Below are 17430 nucleotides of genomic sequence, written 5' to 3'. Positions count from 1 at the left end.
TGATTCATAATCCACATTAAATGGCATTTCTAGGTCCTGTTCAATAACTTTGAAGTCTTGAAATCTTCGTTCGAATTTTTCATGAAGACATTTCAATCTCTTCTCATAGCTCCTCAATTGATCTTCTCTAACTTCAATTGTTTGAAGTCTTGGAAAATGAGTTAATTCTGTTTTGATGAGTTGCTTGGAAAATAAATCCAATTGCATTTTAAAACCCTTGATATAACCCCATATATCATCGATTAATTGATTTTTTCCCTGGAGTTTAAGATTCAATTTATTGATGTGACTGAAAAGATCTGTGAAAAATGCAAAGTCCGAAAGCCATGCAATATCTTTTAAAGGTTCACACTCCACCATTCCTCTTCCTTCCATGAAAGAGATTATTTCGTCTTTTAGATACCAAACTCTTTCAAAAACCCGTCCTGCGCTCAGCCACCTTACTTTAGAGTAGTAAAGTACATCAGAATATTCAGACTCCAAGGAGTCAAGAAACTCTCGAAATTGTCTATGATTGATTGCTCGTGAACGAATGCTATTAACAATCTTTATAACAATATCGAGCACATGTTTCATGTTGAGAGCAGATTTACACAGAGCCTCTTGGTGTATGACACAATGAAGTAATGTAACGTCGTTTCCTGGATATGTTTCATTAAATATGCCTACAAAACCAGATTTTGTCCCTGTCATATTCGGTGCTCCATCAGTTGTTATGTTGCAAATATAGTTTGAAGGTACTTTCAAAGACGTGATCGTTTCTTTAAATTCTTGGAAAATGTCAGTTCCTTTTGTTATTCCCCTCAGTGAACGCATACCAGCCAATTCTTCAGTAACCGAAAAATTGTCATTTATACCTCTTATAAATATCAGTAACTGAGATGTGTCACTTATATCTGTACTTTCATCCATCGCAAAAGAACAGAATTTAAATTTGCTTATTTTCGAATCCAGTTTCGACACAAAATGTTTATAAAGCACTTTTCTAGCAGTGATCGTTTTTCGAGACAAACTGACAGCTTTGTTTTTTCAGGACACAAAAGGTCACATACTTGGAGCATGCAAGTTTTCATGAATTCACTTGAATTGCATTGTTACTTTCTGCAATATTGTATGCTACAATATAACTTGCATGTGTTGCAAGTTTTTGAGAACTGCTTTGTTTTGTAAAAAAATTTTGCTGACCTGACAATGTTTTACTCAGAGCTCCAAGTTTTTCCTTCAGTTTCTCTTCAGTCATAGTTTCATAAGTAGCGTTGTTATGTTTTGTCATGAAGTATCGCGAGAGGTTGAATTCTTTGAATACGGCCAGAGTTTCATTGCAAATGAGGCACACCGGCTTATCCTCAATAGGAATGAAAAAGTATGTCCAAGTCCACTCATCTTTAAAAACACGGCATTCTAAATCAATTTTACGCTTTTTACTTGCCATTGTAACGATCGACCAAAAGGCCAAAAATACTGAATTCCACTAACGTTGAGAACAGACGAAACCAAAATTGTAGTACTTGATTCGTTATTAATCAACGCGAACAGAAAGAATGAAGGCGCGTACTGGCGAGCAAAACCAGCAACGCCAATAAATTCCTAGAAAATTTTACGACATTCGTCATTGGTTTGTCAATGTGGATGTATTGCGAAACGGACACCTGCACGCTCCGAAAGGTGTCGGTCTTTGGCGCATCGCGTAACCTCAATGGAAATATAACACTTGGTTTGTGGACGCGTACGGATGGTCCGTTAAGTTGCACGCAAACTTACGGCTAGTTTCATAATCAAAGTCCCTCCGTTTTCAACCCTACTAAAACTAACACTAAAGGAAGCAGTGACTTTAAATATGATTATGAAAATGGACGTTGGGAAACCAAATTAATATAAGATGCTATAATTAATGCCGTACTTAACACTCAATAAAAAGGAAACCTTCAATTGATTCTAGCTACGTAGAAATGAATACGTTTTTATGTGTTATTCCGTTCAGACTTCCATTCTGCTATTATGTTATTATATGCACCCAGGCATTCGTTGCAACTTCTTGATTTCATGAAGATTTGGCGACTTGTTCTGTAAATACTATCAAGGTAGATGTACCGGATGTACCGCGCAGTTACAAGAAATAATATCACCCGCTGCTAGATGCGTACGCAGTACTGGCTGCGCCTCTTCCATAACTCCATGCAATTCAAATAACATATTCCTGGATTCCTATTTATCAAAAGTTATTTTTTCACTGATCACGCTCTGAACAACGTTTTGAGATGAAAATAAACATTTATGGCCCAATGTCCCTTCCGGGACATTGGGCCATTCATTAAAAATCATGACGCGGGCCGGATAAGACTATCACGTGCGCCGGACTTGGCCCGCGGGCCGTAGTTTGCCCATGCCTAGTTTAAACCAATATTGCCAGGTTAATTTCAAACCAGTTTAAATCTGCCAAATATAGCAGTGCATAACATATGTGCAACTTTAACTTGATCAAAGCTAAATCTAGTTTCATACACTATGGTATCACGGGCATAAGACCATAGACCTATAAACCCATGGACACGGCGTAGAGAGAGAGAAGGGTGTACGACAACAGTTAAGAAAGGAGAGAAAATCAAATTCCACCGGTAAAGCAACGAATATATCCTTTGACCTATCAGATTTAAATTATATTCACGTTATTTCAATTAATGTATTTCAATTCTGATTTCATATAGATTTCCGAAAAACGAGATCACGCGGAAAAAGTGGATTATCGCTTTAAGAAGAAAGGACACATTCCAAGTGAAACAGCAGTGATATGTGGTAAACATTTTCTTAGCACAGATTATGAGACCAATGTTCACGGGAATTTAGTGCTGAAAAAAGATTCTCTACTATCACTTTTCAATTTTCCTCTGCATTTGATGGTCAAGAAATCAACAAGGAGAACATTGCAGAGGAAAAATCAAACTACAGGTAGCTAGATATGGAATTATAATTTATTCCTATTATAGCAATTTATATTATTCCAGATGTAACATACTCTGCAATACAAAGAACAATTGAAGTACCCCAGGAGCCTCAAGTCAAAGCTGTCTCTGAACATTCTGCTGAATCTGATATAATAGCTTCTACTTCAAACAGCATAGAAATGTCAAGAAAAAGGTAATATTCTGAATTTTTTCAGGTAGGTATTTAAGCTACATACATCAAAAGCAAAAAGTTTTCCAAGCTCTTAAAAGAGCACATAAGAATATAGCCTATTCCAAAGGAGGGGAAAAAGGATTTTCCATCCCATCAAACTATTGACGTTGTGTAAGTACAAGAAGTCCTCATATATTTGTAATACCCGTTTAGTGACATCTATGATGTTCAGTTAAGAACTCTGAGAACTTTGTGTTTACTAGACATCCTTCTTTCAATGAACTGAAGAATTGTGGAGAAGCACCCTAACTCATGCTTTTTCCTTGGAATGGTTCAAAATGAGAAATTTTCTTGCAGGACCAGTAATGTAGATTTCTCTTTCCGTAAAAGGACAAACATATATTTGTTTGTGGATATATTTGTTGTTATGATCAAGACATAGCTCTATAGCTTGTTAGAGCGAGTATCACAAAACTTTGATTGTCTGATCAACGATTTGACAGTCACTCGATTTTCAAAATGAAATTGCTGAATACTTTTCGTTTTTGAATATATAGAAGAAGTAGCAATTGAGAATCATTGAACGGACCTTCATAAATTATCGTTAGATGTGCGAATAATATTATGAATGTTCAATATAAATCACGTAGCATCTTCAGGTGGGAAAAGGTAAAATGAATTTTCAGCTTATATGATTCTGTTTTTAATTCTGGATAGAGTGGATATTAAATATGCTTTTTATTAAAATTTACTGGAGTCAAATATCAAACGTATGTTCAATATTCAAAAATTAGTTATCATTTGACATTCATATAATTTAATTTAATTTTCACAAAACAATCTGCTGTGTCAATATGTGGAAAAATAAGCATACAAAGTTATAGATTAACAATATCCACTAATGCTCGTCTTCGGTGCATAGATTTCATTTAACAAGTAACTGCTTTTTATGCCTTATCGCATTGGAAAATATGAATCTTTTTTTTTTAGGGTTGTTGGGGCAATTTTGTTTCTTTGAACTATGCTTTCAATAGGTTTTTTTATAGGAAAGTATTCCTGAACCTGAGAAGCAATTGATTTTGAGGCAATTGAAGTTAGGTAGTATGGGTAAAACATTTTGATTGAGAGTTGAGAGAATTGAGAACATTTGCTTTAACAGTGCACTTCTATTCTGCTTCTGCTTACAATTATATTAGATCTACTTTTGGGAAAGTTTGCTTGCCACATCCTCGAACATTAACAAAGTGGTATCAATCAGTGGATGGCTCTCCAGGATTTACAGGTGAAGCTATTTGTGCTGTGTCTGATAAAAGTAAGTGGAAAAGCAGAAAGGAAAATCCCTTGTATGTGGTCTCCTAATGGATGAAATGGCCATTAGGGAATTTATTGAATGGAATGGCACTTCTCAAATAGGCCACGTAAATTATGGAACAGGAATGAGAAATAATGACAGCTTGCCAAAATCTAAAAATGTATTATTTTTCATGTTGGTGGCTCTAAATTCCAGATGGAAGATTCCTGTTGGCTACTTCATAGAAACTTTAAATGCAGAAGAAAAAGCAAATTTGGTGAAAATTTGTTTTAATCTCTTATTTGACACAGGGATTAAACTTAAAAGTTTAACTTTCGATGGTTGTGCATCTAATATGGCAATGGCCAATATTCTAGGAGCTAAATTGCAGTTTCCAGATATCGAACCATATTTTATTCACCCTTCCCCTAATGATAACGTGCATATTATTCTTGATCCTTGTCATATGATAAAACTCTGCCGAAGCACAATAGGTGATTGGGAATGTATATACAACAATAAGGATGGGGATGAGATGTGAAATTACCTCAAAGAACTTGTCATTTGCCAGAGTGAATCTGGTTTACATCCTGCAACCAAAATTCTTCAGAGACACTTGGATTTTCACAAGGAGAAGATGAGAGTTAAACTCGAAGTGCAAACTTTGAGTGCAAGTGTTGCAGATGCGCTGGAATATTTGGAAGATATGGATATTCCTGAATTTCGAAACAGTGGTGCTACATCAATGTTTTGCAGGAATATAAATAATATCTTCGACATCCCGAATATTAGGAACTGGAAAAAGTGCCTCATAAAAAAGCTCTTACTAAAAATAACAAAGAATTCTTAAAAAAATTCATTTCCGAATCAATTCATTATCTATCCAGTTTGAGGGACAAAACAGGTTTATTACTAATTAATTCTAATAGAAAAACAGGATTATACAGCTTATACAAGGTTGTTAATTCATACGGAAATCAAATCACTAGATACTGCTAATTGTATAGACAAAGATGAAAACAGTATTTTGAATGTCTCGTCTACTTACAGCAAATCTGTAAATATAATAGATTGACTTTTTGATGATGTTCCCGAAATTTAATTTGATAGCTTAAAAAAATTGAAATTCATTCAAAATTCCCTTTATTAAAGTGATATTATTGAATATATCGTAGGATTTGTTGTAAAAACTTGAACAAATACATAAATTGTGATGTATGCTTGAATAGCATAAGATCTAACTCTTGTTCTTCCGGGTTACTGTATAAAAAAACAGGGGTGGCCTCACAAAGGCATCTAAAGATGTTATTAAAATTTGTCAGGTAGCCGAAAGCATTCATTCAAGATGGCGTCGGATAAAGACGTGCCGGCGGATCGAGCAACAAAAGATGCGAAATTGAGCGAGAAAAAATGTTTTCACTGCGGTAGAAAAGTGGTGGAATATGTTAAATGCGTGAAGTGTATGGGGAATTTTCATCCCTCATGTTTTGACCAATCAGCAAACCAGAAATCGCCTATATGCAAACATCAACTGGAACCAACCAAGGATATTGACGGCGGATCAAGAGCCGTGGAATCCAATCAAGAAATTAAGGTACTAAAAATCGAGAATGAATACCTGAAAGCACTTATTCGTGAAATTCAGGACAAAAATAAAATTCTGCAACAAATCAATGATCTGCTTAGTGAAAGAATACAAACATTACAATCAAGAGATAAAAAAAGCTTCAAGGAGGTTAGGTTAGGTTATGTTAGGTGAAAATACATGTGGAAACCGAGAAGTAAACAAAAACCTAAATCAACAAGAAAGAATCAGTGTTCCCAACATCAATCAAGACAACGTCCACCAACAAAGCGAAAGAAATAATCCTAACAGAAACAAGATCAAAAAATTACAAACCACAGAAAATATTTCAAAAGGACAAAAATCCGAAGAAGAGAAAGTTGGTGCGCATAGAATGAAAAATATGACAGAACAATCTACTGAGCAAAATGAAAATGATTTCATTTTAGTAGAAAGACGTAAACAACGTCAACTTTTAGGAAAATATATAAACATAAACAATGACACGAACACTTTAAGTAAGGAATATGGGCGTGAAATCAAATCAATAAAACATAACGTGGGCACTGGAGGTGAATCTCATGAAATTGGAGGATTTCAATCTATTAAACCAGCCAGCGAGAAGAAACTATGGCTTTTTATCTCAAAAGTAAAACAAACAGTAAAAGAAGACGAAATAACCAAATATATTAGCGAAAAATCAAACACACCAGAAGAACAACTTTCCGTAAGAAGATTGAATATTACCTCAGAAGTACAATATAGCAGTTACATGATAGGAGTCCTAATAAACCTAAAAGAAGCTGTATATACAAGTGAATTCTGGCCAAGTGGGGTTTCTTACGCTAGATTCAATTTTATCAGAGGAAAAACGTTTTTAGACAATACTGCTTCAAAAAACTGAAGAACTCAAAGAATATAAATGAAATTACCAAAATTTTGAGAGACACAAAACAACCGAATTCTACCCAACAAAAATAAAAAAAAATAAAAGAACCATTTAGCATTTTACACCAAAACCTGAGATCTATTGGTAACAGCACAGAACAAATAGAACAATTACTAACAGACGAAAAAGATACGCAAATTTTATGTGTATCAGAGCATTGGAAGTCTGAGTCGGAGCTTATATGCCATTCAATAAAAAACTTCAAACTTGTAGCAAAGTTTTATAGACTCAGTAAACAGCACGGTGGAGTGGCAATATATGTTCGGGACGGTTTCCAGGCAACGGAATTAAAGGAAATAGTGAGATCTCAAGGAAAGGGGAATTTGAATGTGCTGCGATTCAGTTCAAGAAAGAAAAGAAAAATTGGATATGTATAGTGGTTTACAACAGTGGAAACACAGATGTTATCACATCAGCACTTACACCAATATTGGATAAACTAACTGATGAAAACCACCAAGTAGTAATTTTGGGAAATTTCAACATAGATATGTTGAAGGAATTTAAGAAAAAATCAGAGTGGCTGGGTTTCCTGTAAGAATACAACATTAAACAAACAATATTTGGGCCAACTAGAAAAACAGCAACTTCAGCAACATCCCTAGATGAAATATACACCAGAGTGGATCACTTATATTTAACTAACATCATCGAAACACACATTTCAGATCACTCCGCTCAGAAAATAACTTTTGAATTGGAAAAGACACAACACTTTGCATACAGAAGAATATTTTCTGAAAAAAATATTGAAAAGCTCAAAGAGTACTAAGAGTCTCAAGACTGGTCTCCTGTTTACACCATAGATGAAAATAAGGTGGATGAACAGTTCAACACATTCCAACAAATCTTTTTGAAACATCTAAATTATGCATGTATTTCCATAAAAGTAAATTTGAATGCACGTCCCAGAAATAATGAAATGAATAATGACACTGTGAAACAATTAAAAACCCGTTTGGATTTACTATTTATACTGAGTGAAAGAGATTCAAGATATAAAAATGAATATATAGAGACTAAGATGAAATATGATAGGGAATTAACAAAACAGAAAAAAGAGAAATATTGTAAAATAATAGAAACCTCCGACAACAAGAACAGAGCTTTATGGACAGTAGTGAATTCATTGAAACAAAAACCTGTAAGAAACACATATCCATCTACAACAAATACAAAAAAAATGGCGCATGATTTTAACAATTATTTCTCTAAAACTGCATATAATTTGACGAAAACAAACATAAGGGATAACCAAAATTTTAAATCAGAAAAAAAAATTAGATAGATCATTCAACATACAATTAATAAATGAAGAACAACTTAAAAAGATTGTAAAACATATGAAGAATAAACATAGTTATGAAATAGATGAAATATCAAACAGCGTCATCAAGAAAACTATACAGGGTCTTTCACGAGGAACCTCACCCATATTTATACGGGAAACTACTGAACGTATTTTCATGAAATTCAGCACTTATAAGTATTTCACGATTCTGATGAAATCTAAAATATTTTCAAGGCATGAGCACCTCCGGTTTTTCCGGAAATGACGTCAACTTCCGTTTTTCAAATTAGAACACCATTTTTTTATTGCAGAAATAGATTCCTTAGAAAATTTCAAGTAATTTTGATGTAACATTTTTCAGTTTTGGTTGGAAAATTCTCTCTGAGCGGGAAAATTCGAAAAAAAATCGAAAATAGAGCTCCGCTGAAACAAGAATAACTTCGAGGTTTTTGGATGGAAAATTTTCATTTTTGGTATTTTTCAAGATGTAAGATTGATGTATCCACTTTAAAAATCGAAATCGCGATTCATGATACAGGGGGTGAAAAAATCGCTTTCAAAGTTAGGGATGACAAAATCGTGAAAAATCAATTTTTTCAAATTGGAACCCCATTTTTTTATGGCAGATATTGAATCTACGTTAAAAAATAATGTGAGTGTATGCATCACACCCTTGCCCTAAAGTGGATATTTTCTGAGTTATTCACAAAAAACTGTTTTTCGTCTTGTATTTTCAGCTATTTCTTTTCCCTTCACGCCAAAAAGATAAAATTTTCAGGAACTGTTACTTAAACCATGTTTTAGATTTTACTACCCTAATATGCAAGAGAAAAAAGTTACAGGTTGTTCCTAAATAGATGGCGAATTTTGATTCGAATTTGTATCGGAAACCTCTTTATTTCAACTAATCGGCCATCGGTTTTCTCTCCAGTGATAAATAAATAATTCCTTATGAACCATATGCAAAAACTTACCATGTTTTACATTCTTTTTTTTTAATGATAGATATCATTAATAATATCTGCCAAATTCCTCTTTATTCAGTAGCATTTTGTGTTTACTATTAATTTGGTGATAATTCGTATTAAGTTATAAAATCGATCACTATGCCTAATTTTACCAATGAAGATCATTTAAATCTCATTCTACTTCATGGAGAATGTAATAAAGTTGTAGATAGAACGATTCGACTGTTCATTGAGAGGTTTCCTGAGTGACCCAGACCAACGAGAGATACCATTAACAGAACCATGACAAACTTGAGAAATGTCGGATCTTTCGTTAAGAAAACTATACACAGAGAAAAAAGTGTAGTAGAAGATGAGAACAACGAAATTACAGTTCTTGCATATTTTCGTGTGAATCCTCAAAATTCTCTCAAAGATGCCGAGATTGATCTGGGATTATCTCAATCGAGTGTTTGGAGAATATTAAAAAAACATAAAATGCACCCATATGAATTCAATAGGGTACAGCATTTGAAGGAAACTGATTTCGTCAGGGGAACAGAGTTTTGCGAAGCTATGATGATTCGATTTCAAGAGAATGAAAACTTTTTGGACTGTATAATTTGGACAGATGAATCTAAATTCACAAAGAATGGTTCTTTCAATAGGCATAACAGTCATTATTGGGATGAAGAGAACAACCACAACTTCAGACAATGGAACTTTCACCCAGAAACCTAACTAAATGTTAGGGGTAGTCCACCCCTAAATTTTTTTTTTATTTTTTAGACAAAGTTTTTAATTTCTATTTTTTTACTAGAAATTACTAGGAGATTATTTATATGGCAAAACGACGTTTGCCGGGTCAGCTAGTTTTAGTATAATGTAAAGCAATCAATAGATTTTGGTTTTATCATTTTAAGTGACGAATATTCTATAGTGAAAACATTTCTTCTGCTGAATGACTTTTGATCATCAAAAGTAATATTGATTGAAGGATAATTTTGAGGTGTCAATTTCAAGCAGTGAACTCTAAAAGAATTTTTTTTAGAGTTGAACGTTGTCAGGTTTCATGGCTTTGCTCTCCCAATATTTAGAACACGAGAAAGATAAATAAACTAATTCTGACAAGTAGAGCAATAACGCAAAAGAATTTCATACTTACGATTTTTTATTATTATTTCAACCATTGGGTGAAAGCCAAAAGATTCAAGAATCCAAAGTTGAATTGAAAATGGTTATTGGCAACAAAAGTGTCATTTATTAATACTTATTGGGGAATTCACTCTCCTTAATCTCATACGCTCACATTTTTTGTTTCAGTTATAGTATTATAATCAACCAAACAACGGGCTTTTAGCACGGAGTGAATCAATAAGAAATTCTTTTGCATAGGTAGAGAATTATTATCAAAATTTTCAGAATTGAGTCCATAATCAATTATTGGAGTATTTTCAAGTAATTCTTTCATCTAATAGTCCCTTAATTCAGAAGAAATCGGAATAAACCGTATGCGCATAGCGCGAAAGCGTTCTAAGGGACGTCTTCTTGCCCATAATAGCTCCATCTCTCTCTTTACTTATGTTGGCCGCACTTGTGGCTATTGAAACTTACTGGAAGGGCGCGTCCATGTGTTTAATAGGTCTATGTATAAAACCTTCATGTAGAAAGGAAAACATAGGGTTGTCTTAAATCTCAAAAACGTTTTGACAAGCCATCATAACCTCACATTTTCGTCCCATACAGTGTGGAATATACAAGATTGCCATGACTAGCCGACTGCTTTTAAAAAAGTGAATATAGTATAAGCTTATTCAACATTATTAGGTGCGCATAAATTGATATTCGACGTGAATACTTACTTTCTTCAAATTGTACATATAATTCGGTATTTCCGTTGTTGCTTCTTCCCTCTGGACCAACAATATCCTATACTCCTTAATAGTGGTTTTCAAATTATTGCTTGCATCTATCAAAAGGTTATATGCCTCCAACTGTATTTGTGAATAATCATTTACTCTCGTATTAACCTTATTACTACTCAAAGGAAGGACGGGATCAGTTAGTAAAGAGCATTGCATAGGACGAGGTCTTGCCCATGACTTAGTCGATTTAGGTGCGCTTGAAATTAGTAACTTTGGGTATAAAATAATTTAAAGGAATGGATTTTTTTAAACTCACCAGCTCTTCATATATCTCAGAATGCCTTTTCTGCAAAAATTAAAATCGGTAAGACATATGACATGGATAGGTGAATCATATCTGATAGATTTTTTTTCAAAAGAACCGGAAACCTTAATTAATTTCAAAAAACTTCATGTAGAACTTGTGTTCAATCGTTTTTTCTGTCGGCCTCGAAATAAGAGTAATTTTAATATACAAGATGTACCCACAGCCTTCTTTAAGGGCCTCTATGGACGAATGTGATGTACCAAATTCGATGTCACATGAGGGGATCTCAGAAACTTTGGTGGAATATGAAGCTTCTTAGAATCCTTCGTTTTCGAGTTGTTAGCGAAACTGGAGGCTGCCAATATCCATAACTATTGTACAGGGTGTTTAATCATAAACTGGACAAACATGTATGGTCGGTAGGTGACACCGGGAGAATCATTTTTGCCTTATGACATATACCCCGTTCAACGTCGTATTTGAGCAATATTCTAATGAGTGTGGTGAGTTATGTATAAACCTCAAAGTAACGGTTTCTGGTCACATCTGAGTATTTTTGTGTGCTCAATTCAGAAGAGATGAAGAACTCCGAATAATTTTTTACAAAATGGCGGAAAACCTGCAGTGTTCGTAATTTTTTTTCCGGTTGCCAAATTGAATTTCATTTTCTGAATGAATACAATTTTCGAAGAATTTCTTTGAAGAAATTTTTTCATAGATCGAACACAATTTTTTTCAATATATCTACAGCGAAAAAAAAATTTCATCCGAAATTGTTGAAATGTTTCCCGATTGTATTTTTTTATATCAATGAAGGAACCCAAGGAATTCATGTTTTATGTCATTCCTTCTGTGATATTATTCATTGTCTTTGGTCGAGAATTTAATTTTTTTTTTTAAATTCTGTTCAACTCTTTTTCATTTTAAACACTCAGTTTTCACTGAGTGTGCCTGAAAAAGTGACAAGAGACTTCTGACTTCACGGGAGCATTTGCGGCAGAAAATAGAAGAAGTCTGTGCAGAAGTTGAACAAAATTCCGATATGATAAGGAGGGCAAAAAATAATCTGATTTCAAGCGCTAGGAAATGTGTCGAGATAGAAAAACTCCATTTCGAACATCTCTTATGATAGTACATTTTCATTGTTGAAGAATAAATTTTGATACTTAAGTCTGTTATGAATACAATTACGGATTATATTTTCCACGGTGGTTCACAGCATTTGTATCTAAATTCAATATGTTATTTCGAAAAAATTCACAGCTCGACTTTGCATACTTTTAAACACTTTTTTTTCGAACACTCAGTATGTGATGGAGGTTCAAAATGAAGAGGAGTTGAACAGAATTTGAAATTATTCAGAATCGCGGCAAAGGACAATAAAAACTGTCATCGAAGGAGTAAAAACAGGATCGCATTCCGAAAAAATGACATAAAATATGAATTCGTCCGGTTCCTATTCCCTTGTGACAAGTGTGCTATGCAAAATGAACATTTCATAAAATAAATTATGCAGTTTTTTATGGCAATGACGAAATTTCTGTAAGAGATGTAAAAATATAGATTTTGGGGCTTGAATGAAAAATCACGATATTCTGAGTACTGCCCTGAAAATATTGATATTTCATGAGCCTTTTGGAAGAGCTTTCTGAAGTGAGCAAACCCGTAAGGCTCGGAAAAAGAACTCGGAACGTGCTTCACCTGTTTCAGTTTCTGGGATCCTCTTCTGGGACGGGGCATTGAATTTGAAACACATTGTATACCTCCAAATTCAATCGACATTTCATAATGAAGATTGTAATAAAAATCATTATTCTTAGACTCACTAACAGTCCTAGAACTCAATGTACAAGGTGATTCAGATTCATTTTTCTTGGTAACCTAATTTTCCTCGGAGATGAATATTCTTTTATTTTGTTAACGGAGTTTTGTACAAGCCAATGCTGACTTGAGATGCACGTAAAAGTCGGTGAAAAAAATTAAGACGGCAGGCGTTGCGGCTCCGTCAAATTTCTTCCCCAGGAACATACCTTTTGTCTTATGAAATTGGAAAAGTAAGTTCACTCTGAAGTTCTATTCCAAATACCTTTTTTCTATTTGAACTGCAATCTGCAGCTAGTTAAGTGTTATCTCTATTTGTATCTATTATTTGTATTGTGACAGTATGCCTTAATTTGGAAACAAATACATAATTTTGTTTCTTAAAATCAAGGAAACTTTAACAAACTATTTTATTATTATATTCATTAAATAATATATTTTTGAAAATATTTAATTTAAGCGCTATCAGAGTCTTCAATATTTATAATAATTTTTTAATGACTCATTTATTTATTTTATTTTTCTATTTAAATACTACACCAATCTACAGCCTAAGCCAATTACAGATTGGGAAAGAACAAAATTACAAATAACCCAAAAAATTTCATAATAAATCAAGAAAATAAGATATACAATAGATAAATGTCAAGACAGTTTCTCACAAGAAATTATGATCCTAACACAGCTCTTCTAACATCTAATTGAGAACTGTTAAAAATATCTAGAGTATGTTGAAAATTGCAAAAATCATGGCATACTCTGAACATTGGCGAAAACCGAAGCACGTTAGTTCGTGGAAACGGAAGATAATATATAACGGAAGATATAACGTTGTTATACATGTATTTCGGACAGGCAACCTCGGGACGTGGAAATCCAATACACTACCTTCAATGTTATACAGAAATTGAACCTTAGATCTTTCGCGGCACGTTGCACTTTTTTATATTCAATGGAAGCCGGTTTCTCTACACCAATCAATCAGTCTATCTATGTCATCCTGAAGATTCCAGCAATCCTGGACAGAAACAATACGGCGAAACAACTTACAATCATCAACATATAAAGGAAACATACAGAGCAGAAATAAATTCAAATCATTCATGATTAACATAAACAACAAAGGACCTAAAATGGAACCCTGTGGAACACCAGAAGACGCGGAGAACCTTGAATGACCTGGCTCCAAGACATTGAACGAAAAGTTTTCTATTTGCAAGATATGACTTTAGAAAAAAGATAAAATCCATTGTTAAGCCAAACGAAGACAACTTTTTCAAAATAACTCCATGGCCCAGTCTGTCAAACGACTTGGAAAAATCGGTGTATATAACATCGACCTGAGATGACTCATCTAATGCAGCAGAGACATACTGGCTAAAACAAGCCAAGTTCGTTACAGTAGACCGACCTTTAATGAAACTGTGCTGATGACTATCATTAATTATATGATATTATATCATATTCATATATTATTATATCATATAAAACTCTTTCGAAAACTTTACTGAAATTGCACAGAATAACGATAGGCCTATAATTTTCAATGTTTTCTCTGAAGCCCTTCTTGAAAACAGGGCAAACCTTGCCCTCCTTCCAAATGCTTGGAAAGCACAACTTAGAAAGTGACTAAAAAGCGCAGTCAGAGGCTTAGCGAAAATGATGGCGCAGTTCCTCAACAAAAAAGATGGATCATATGGGCCAGCAGTCATGCGACCCTTGCAATCCCTCAAACAACCCAACACACAATCCTCGCTTATATAAGGAATAGGAAAAACCTGTTCAAGACAGTCCTGGCTTCCATGGTTTTGTTGTAATCCCGAAGAGCTCACGAATGCAGCCTCAAAGGAAGTTGCAAAGGCATTGGCGATGTCCTGAGGAGCCGATAAAACGGAACCATTAAAATTCATTGACCCCGGAACAGAGGAACCCCCACGAATTTTATTCAAATAACCCCAAAATTTTGATGGATCCCTCGATAATTCTCTCTCAACCTCCCGACAGAAACTGACTCGAGCAATTGAGATCGCACTCTTTAGTTCTCTGCGAAGCTCCTCAAAAATGACCAGAAATGACACATCACCAGTTTCCCTATAGGCACGACGATAACCATCATTGAACCTTAGCTCAATAATAATATCCCCAGTAAACCAAGGTAGGTATCGGGACCTCCTACCAGATGTTTTAGGAACACAAGACTCAAGAATACCATTAAGATGCTCATGAAACTCAGCACATGCCAATTCAACATCAACATACTCACTCAAGAAATCCCAGTTAGTGCTCAGCAGGCAATCATAGAGCAATGAGAGGTCAGCTCTCCTAAAATTGAAACTCTTGGAAACCTCCTTCATTGAATTATTCTTAGGATGAGCCGTTGACCAGGTCATGCAAAACTCCAGAGGAGGATGATGTAAATTAACCGGTAGGAGATAGAAATCAGACCTCGTCACGATCATATGACGTCGACTACAGATAAGATCCAAAACCCTACCGTTTTCGTTAACAACATTATTGACTTGACTTAAGTCCATGTAGTCCAATAGTACTTGGAGTGCCACCATCCTGCCAACAACATGGGAAGATGGTAACTGAAAATCCACATATTCTGGAATATTGAAATCCCCAAGGATAATGACATCGCAATCGCCTAGAAGCGGATATGGCAAATCCGAAATAGCCTCGAAAAGTCCATCATATTGTACAAGTTCCGAACAGGGAGAAATGTAAATGGTGAAAATATAAAAACAAGAACAAGAACCTCGCCCTGCCACCTTTGAACCAACAATATCAATGTTATAGAAGACATCGGTAATACAGCTGAGATCAAGAAAGGTGACCAATAAATCTGAGCGCACAGCAACACCGCCACCCCTCGCAGCGGACGTGAGGCCAAAGTTACGATCCTTTCTATACAAAATATAATGATCACTACAGACTTCTGGGTCTGAAATATCCGAAGAGAGCCAAGTCTCAGTTAAACAAATAATATGATAGTCATATTGAGATATGCCATCATAAATAGAATGCAATTTCGACCTTAAGCCTCTAACATTTTGATGATAAAAATATATGTCACCTGACTGAGACGCTGAAAAATCATCAGAAACCTCATCGGACATTGATTGTTATTTATAAGAAGAAGAGGATTTCAGACTGTTGAACTTTTTCAAGTATTACAGTAGTCCGAGAGCTGGCAGCAAAAACAACTACCTCATAAATTACCAAAGGTTTGGTTTGGCACTTTGGTTCATTTTTATTACCAAAACTTGAAACCGCTCGTCTGCCGGGCGTGAGTGGTCGCCTTATGGGATAAAAAAAATTGAAAAGATGAGAAAAAATCGATTGGAACTTCCTAATAGTTACCATAATGAATGTTGTGTTAAAATGGTCTAGGATCTTAACTGAATTGAAATCGTAAGCGTCTGCCAACAGGGGTGGTCGCTCTTTTGAAACAGACGCTGTCAAATACAGGGTGGTCCAGATCGTAACCAAGAAATTTAAACCACGTATTCTACATCAAAAATAAGCCCTAGTTTGTCATATAAACATATGTCGAGAAATGTTTCCTCTCCGAGATACGGGGTGTTAAAATTATAGAAAAAAAAAAGTTTTTTATTAATAACTTTCACACTGCTTGGAATATTTTTATGAAATTTGAGACATAGGTTTTGAGCGTCAAGGAGCACTTTTTGCATATTATCATTTCTTTTCTATTCTACCAGTGGCGTCCGTACTGCAGCGAGACTGAATATTTTCAGATAAAAAAATGATACGCCACTGGTTTTTCCGACAATAAAAATTACTTTTCAAATCCTTATTCAATTTGGAGCAAATTCGGTCTCTTGACTTTTTGCTGTACGAGGCACCGTTTCCGGTTAAAAAAATAAAACACATTATCATGCATAAAGAAATCGCCAAAATTTGATATGGTAGGTATATTATAATAATAAGACTATTTTTGTGAACGAAACGTGTAACTAAAAAAAAATTAGCATTAACAACCACAGTCGAAACGAACTTAAAGAAGATGTTCGAAGTATGACCCATTTTGCTGAACACATAATTCACATCGACGTCTAATAGATCCGACAGCAGCAGCTAAATTTCAATTTCTCAATTCGTCGCAAGCATTTTGAATACGGCCAATAAGTTTTTCCCTTGAGTTCACAGGAGTCATATATACGATTTCTTTCAAAAACCCCCATACGAAGTAGTCCAAAGGGGTAATATCAGGGCTTCGTTGAGGCCAACTGACTGGCCCATTACGTCCGATCCATC

At 34.7% G+C, this 17430-nt stretch overlaps 1 protein-coding gene across 2 annotated transcripts in view; it reads right to left on the bottom strand.

Annotated features, from left to right (window-relative positions):
• Positions 1-17430, bottom strand: part of LOC123310232 (protein FAM135A) — an 89546-nt gene that overhangs the window by 54120 nt on the left and 17996 nt on the right. For both annotated transcript variants that reach the window (XM_044893689.1, XR_006537348.1), the window contains exons 4-5: positions 11338-11367; positions 11019-11277 (exon numbers count right to left, since the gene is read on the bottom strand). In XM_044893689.1, coding sequence (XP_044749624.1) covers positions 11019-11277; positions 11338-11367 — 289 coding nt within the window. The remainder of the gene's footprint in view (positions 1-11018; positions 11278-11337; positions 11368-17430) is intronic.

Source organism: Coccinella septempunctata, chromosome 1, assembly GCF_907165205.1.
Source record: "Coccinella septempunctata chromosome 1, icCocSept1.1, whole genome shotgun sequence".
NCBI classification, from domain to species: Eukaryota; Metazoa; Arthropoda; class Insecta; order Coleoptera; family Coccinellidae; genus Coccinella; species Coccinella septempunctata.
Note: the sequence above shows the minus strand (reverse complement) of the source record. Positions and strands in the feature narration are given on the sequence as shown.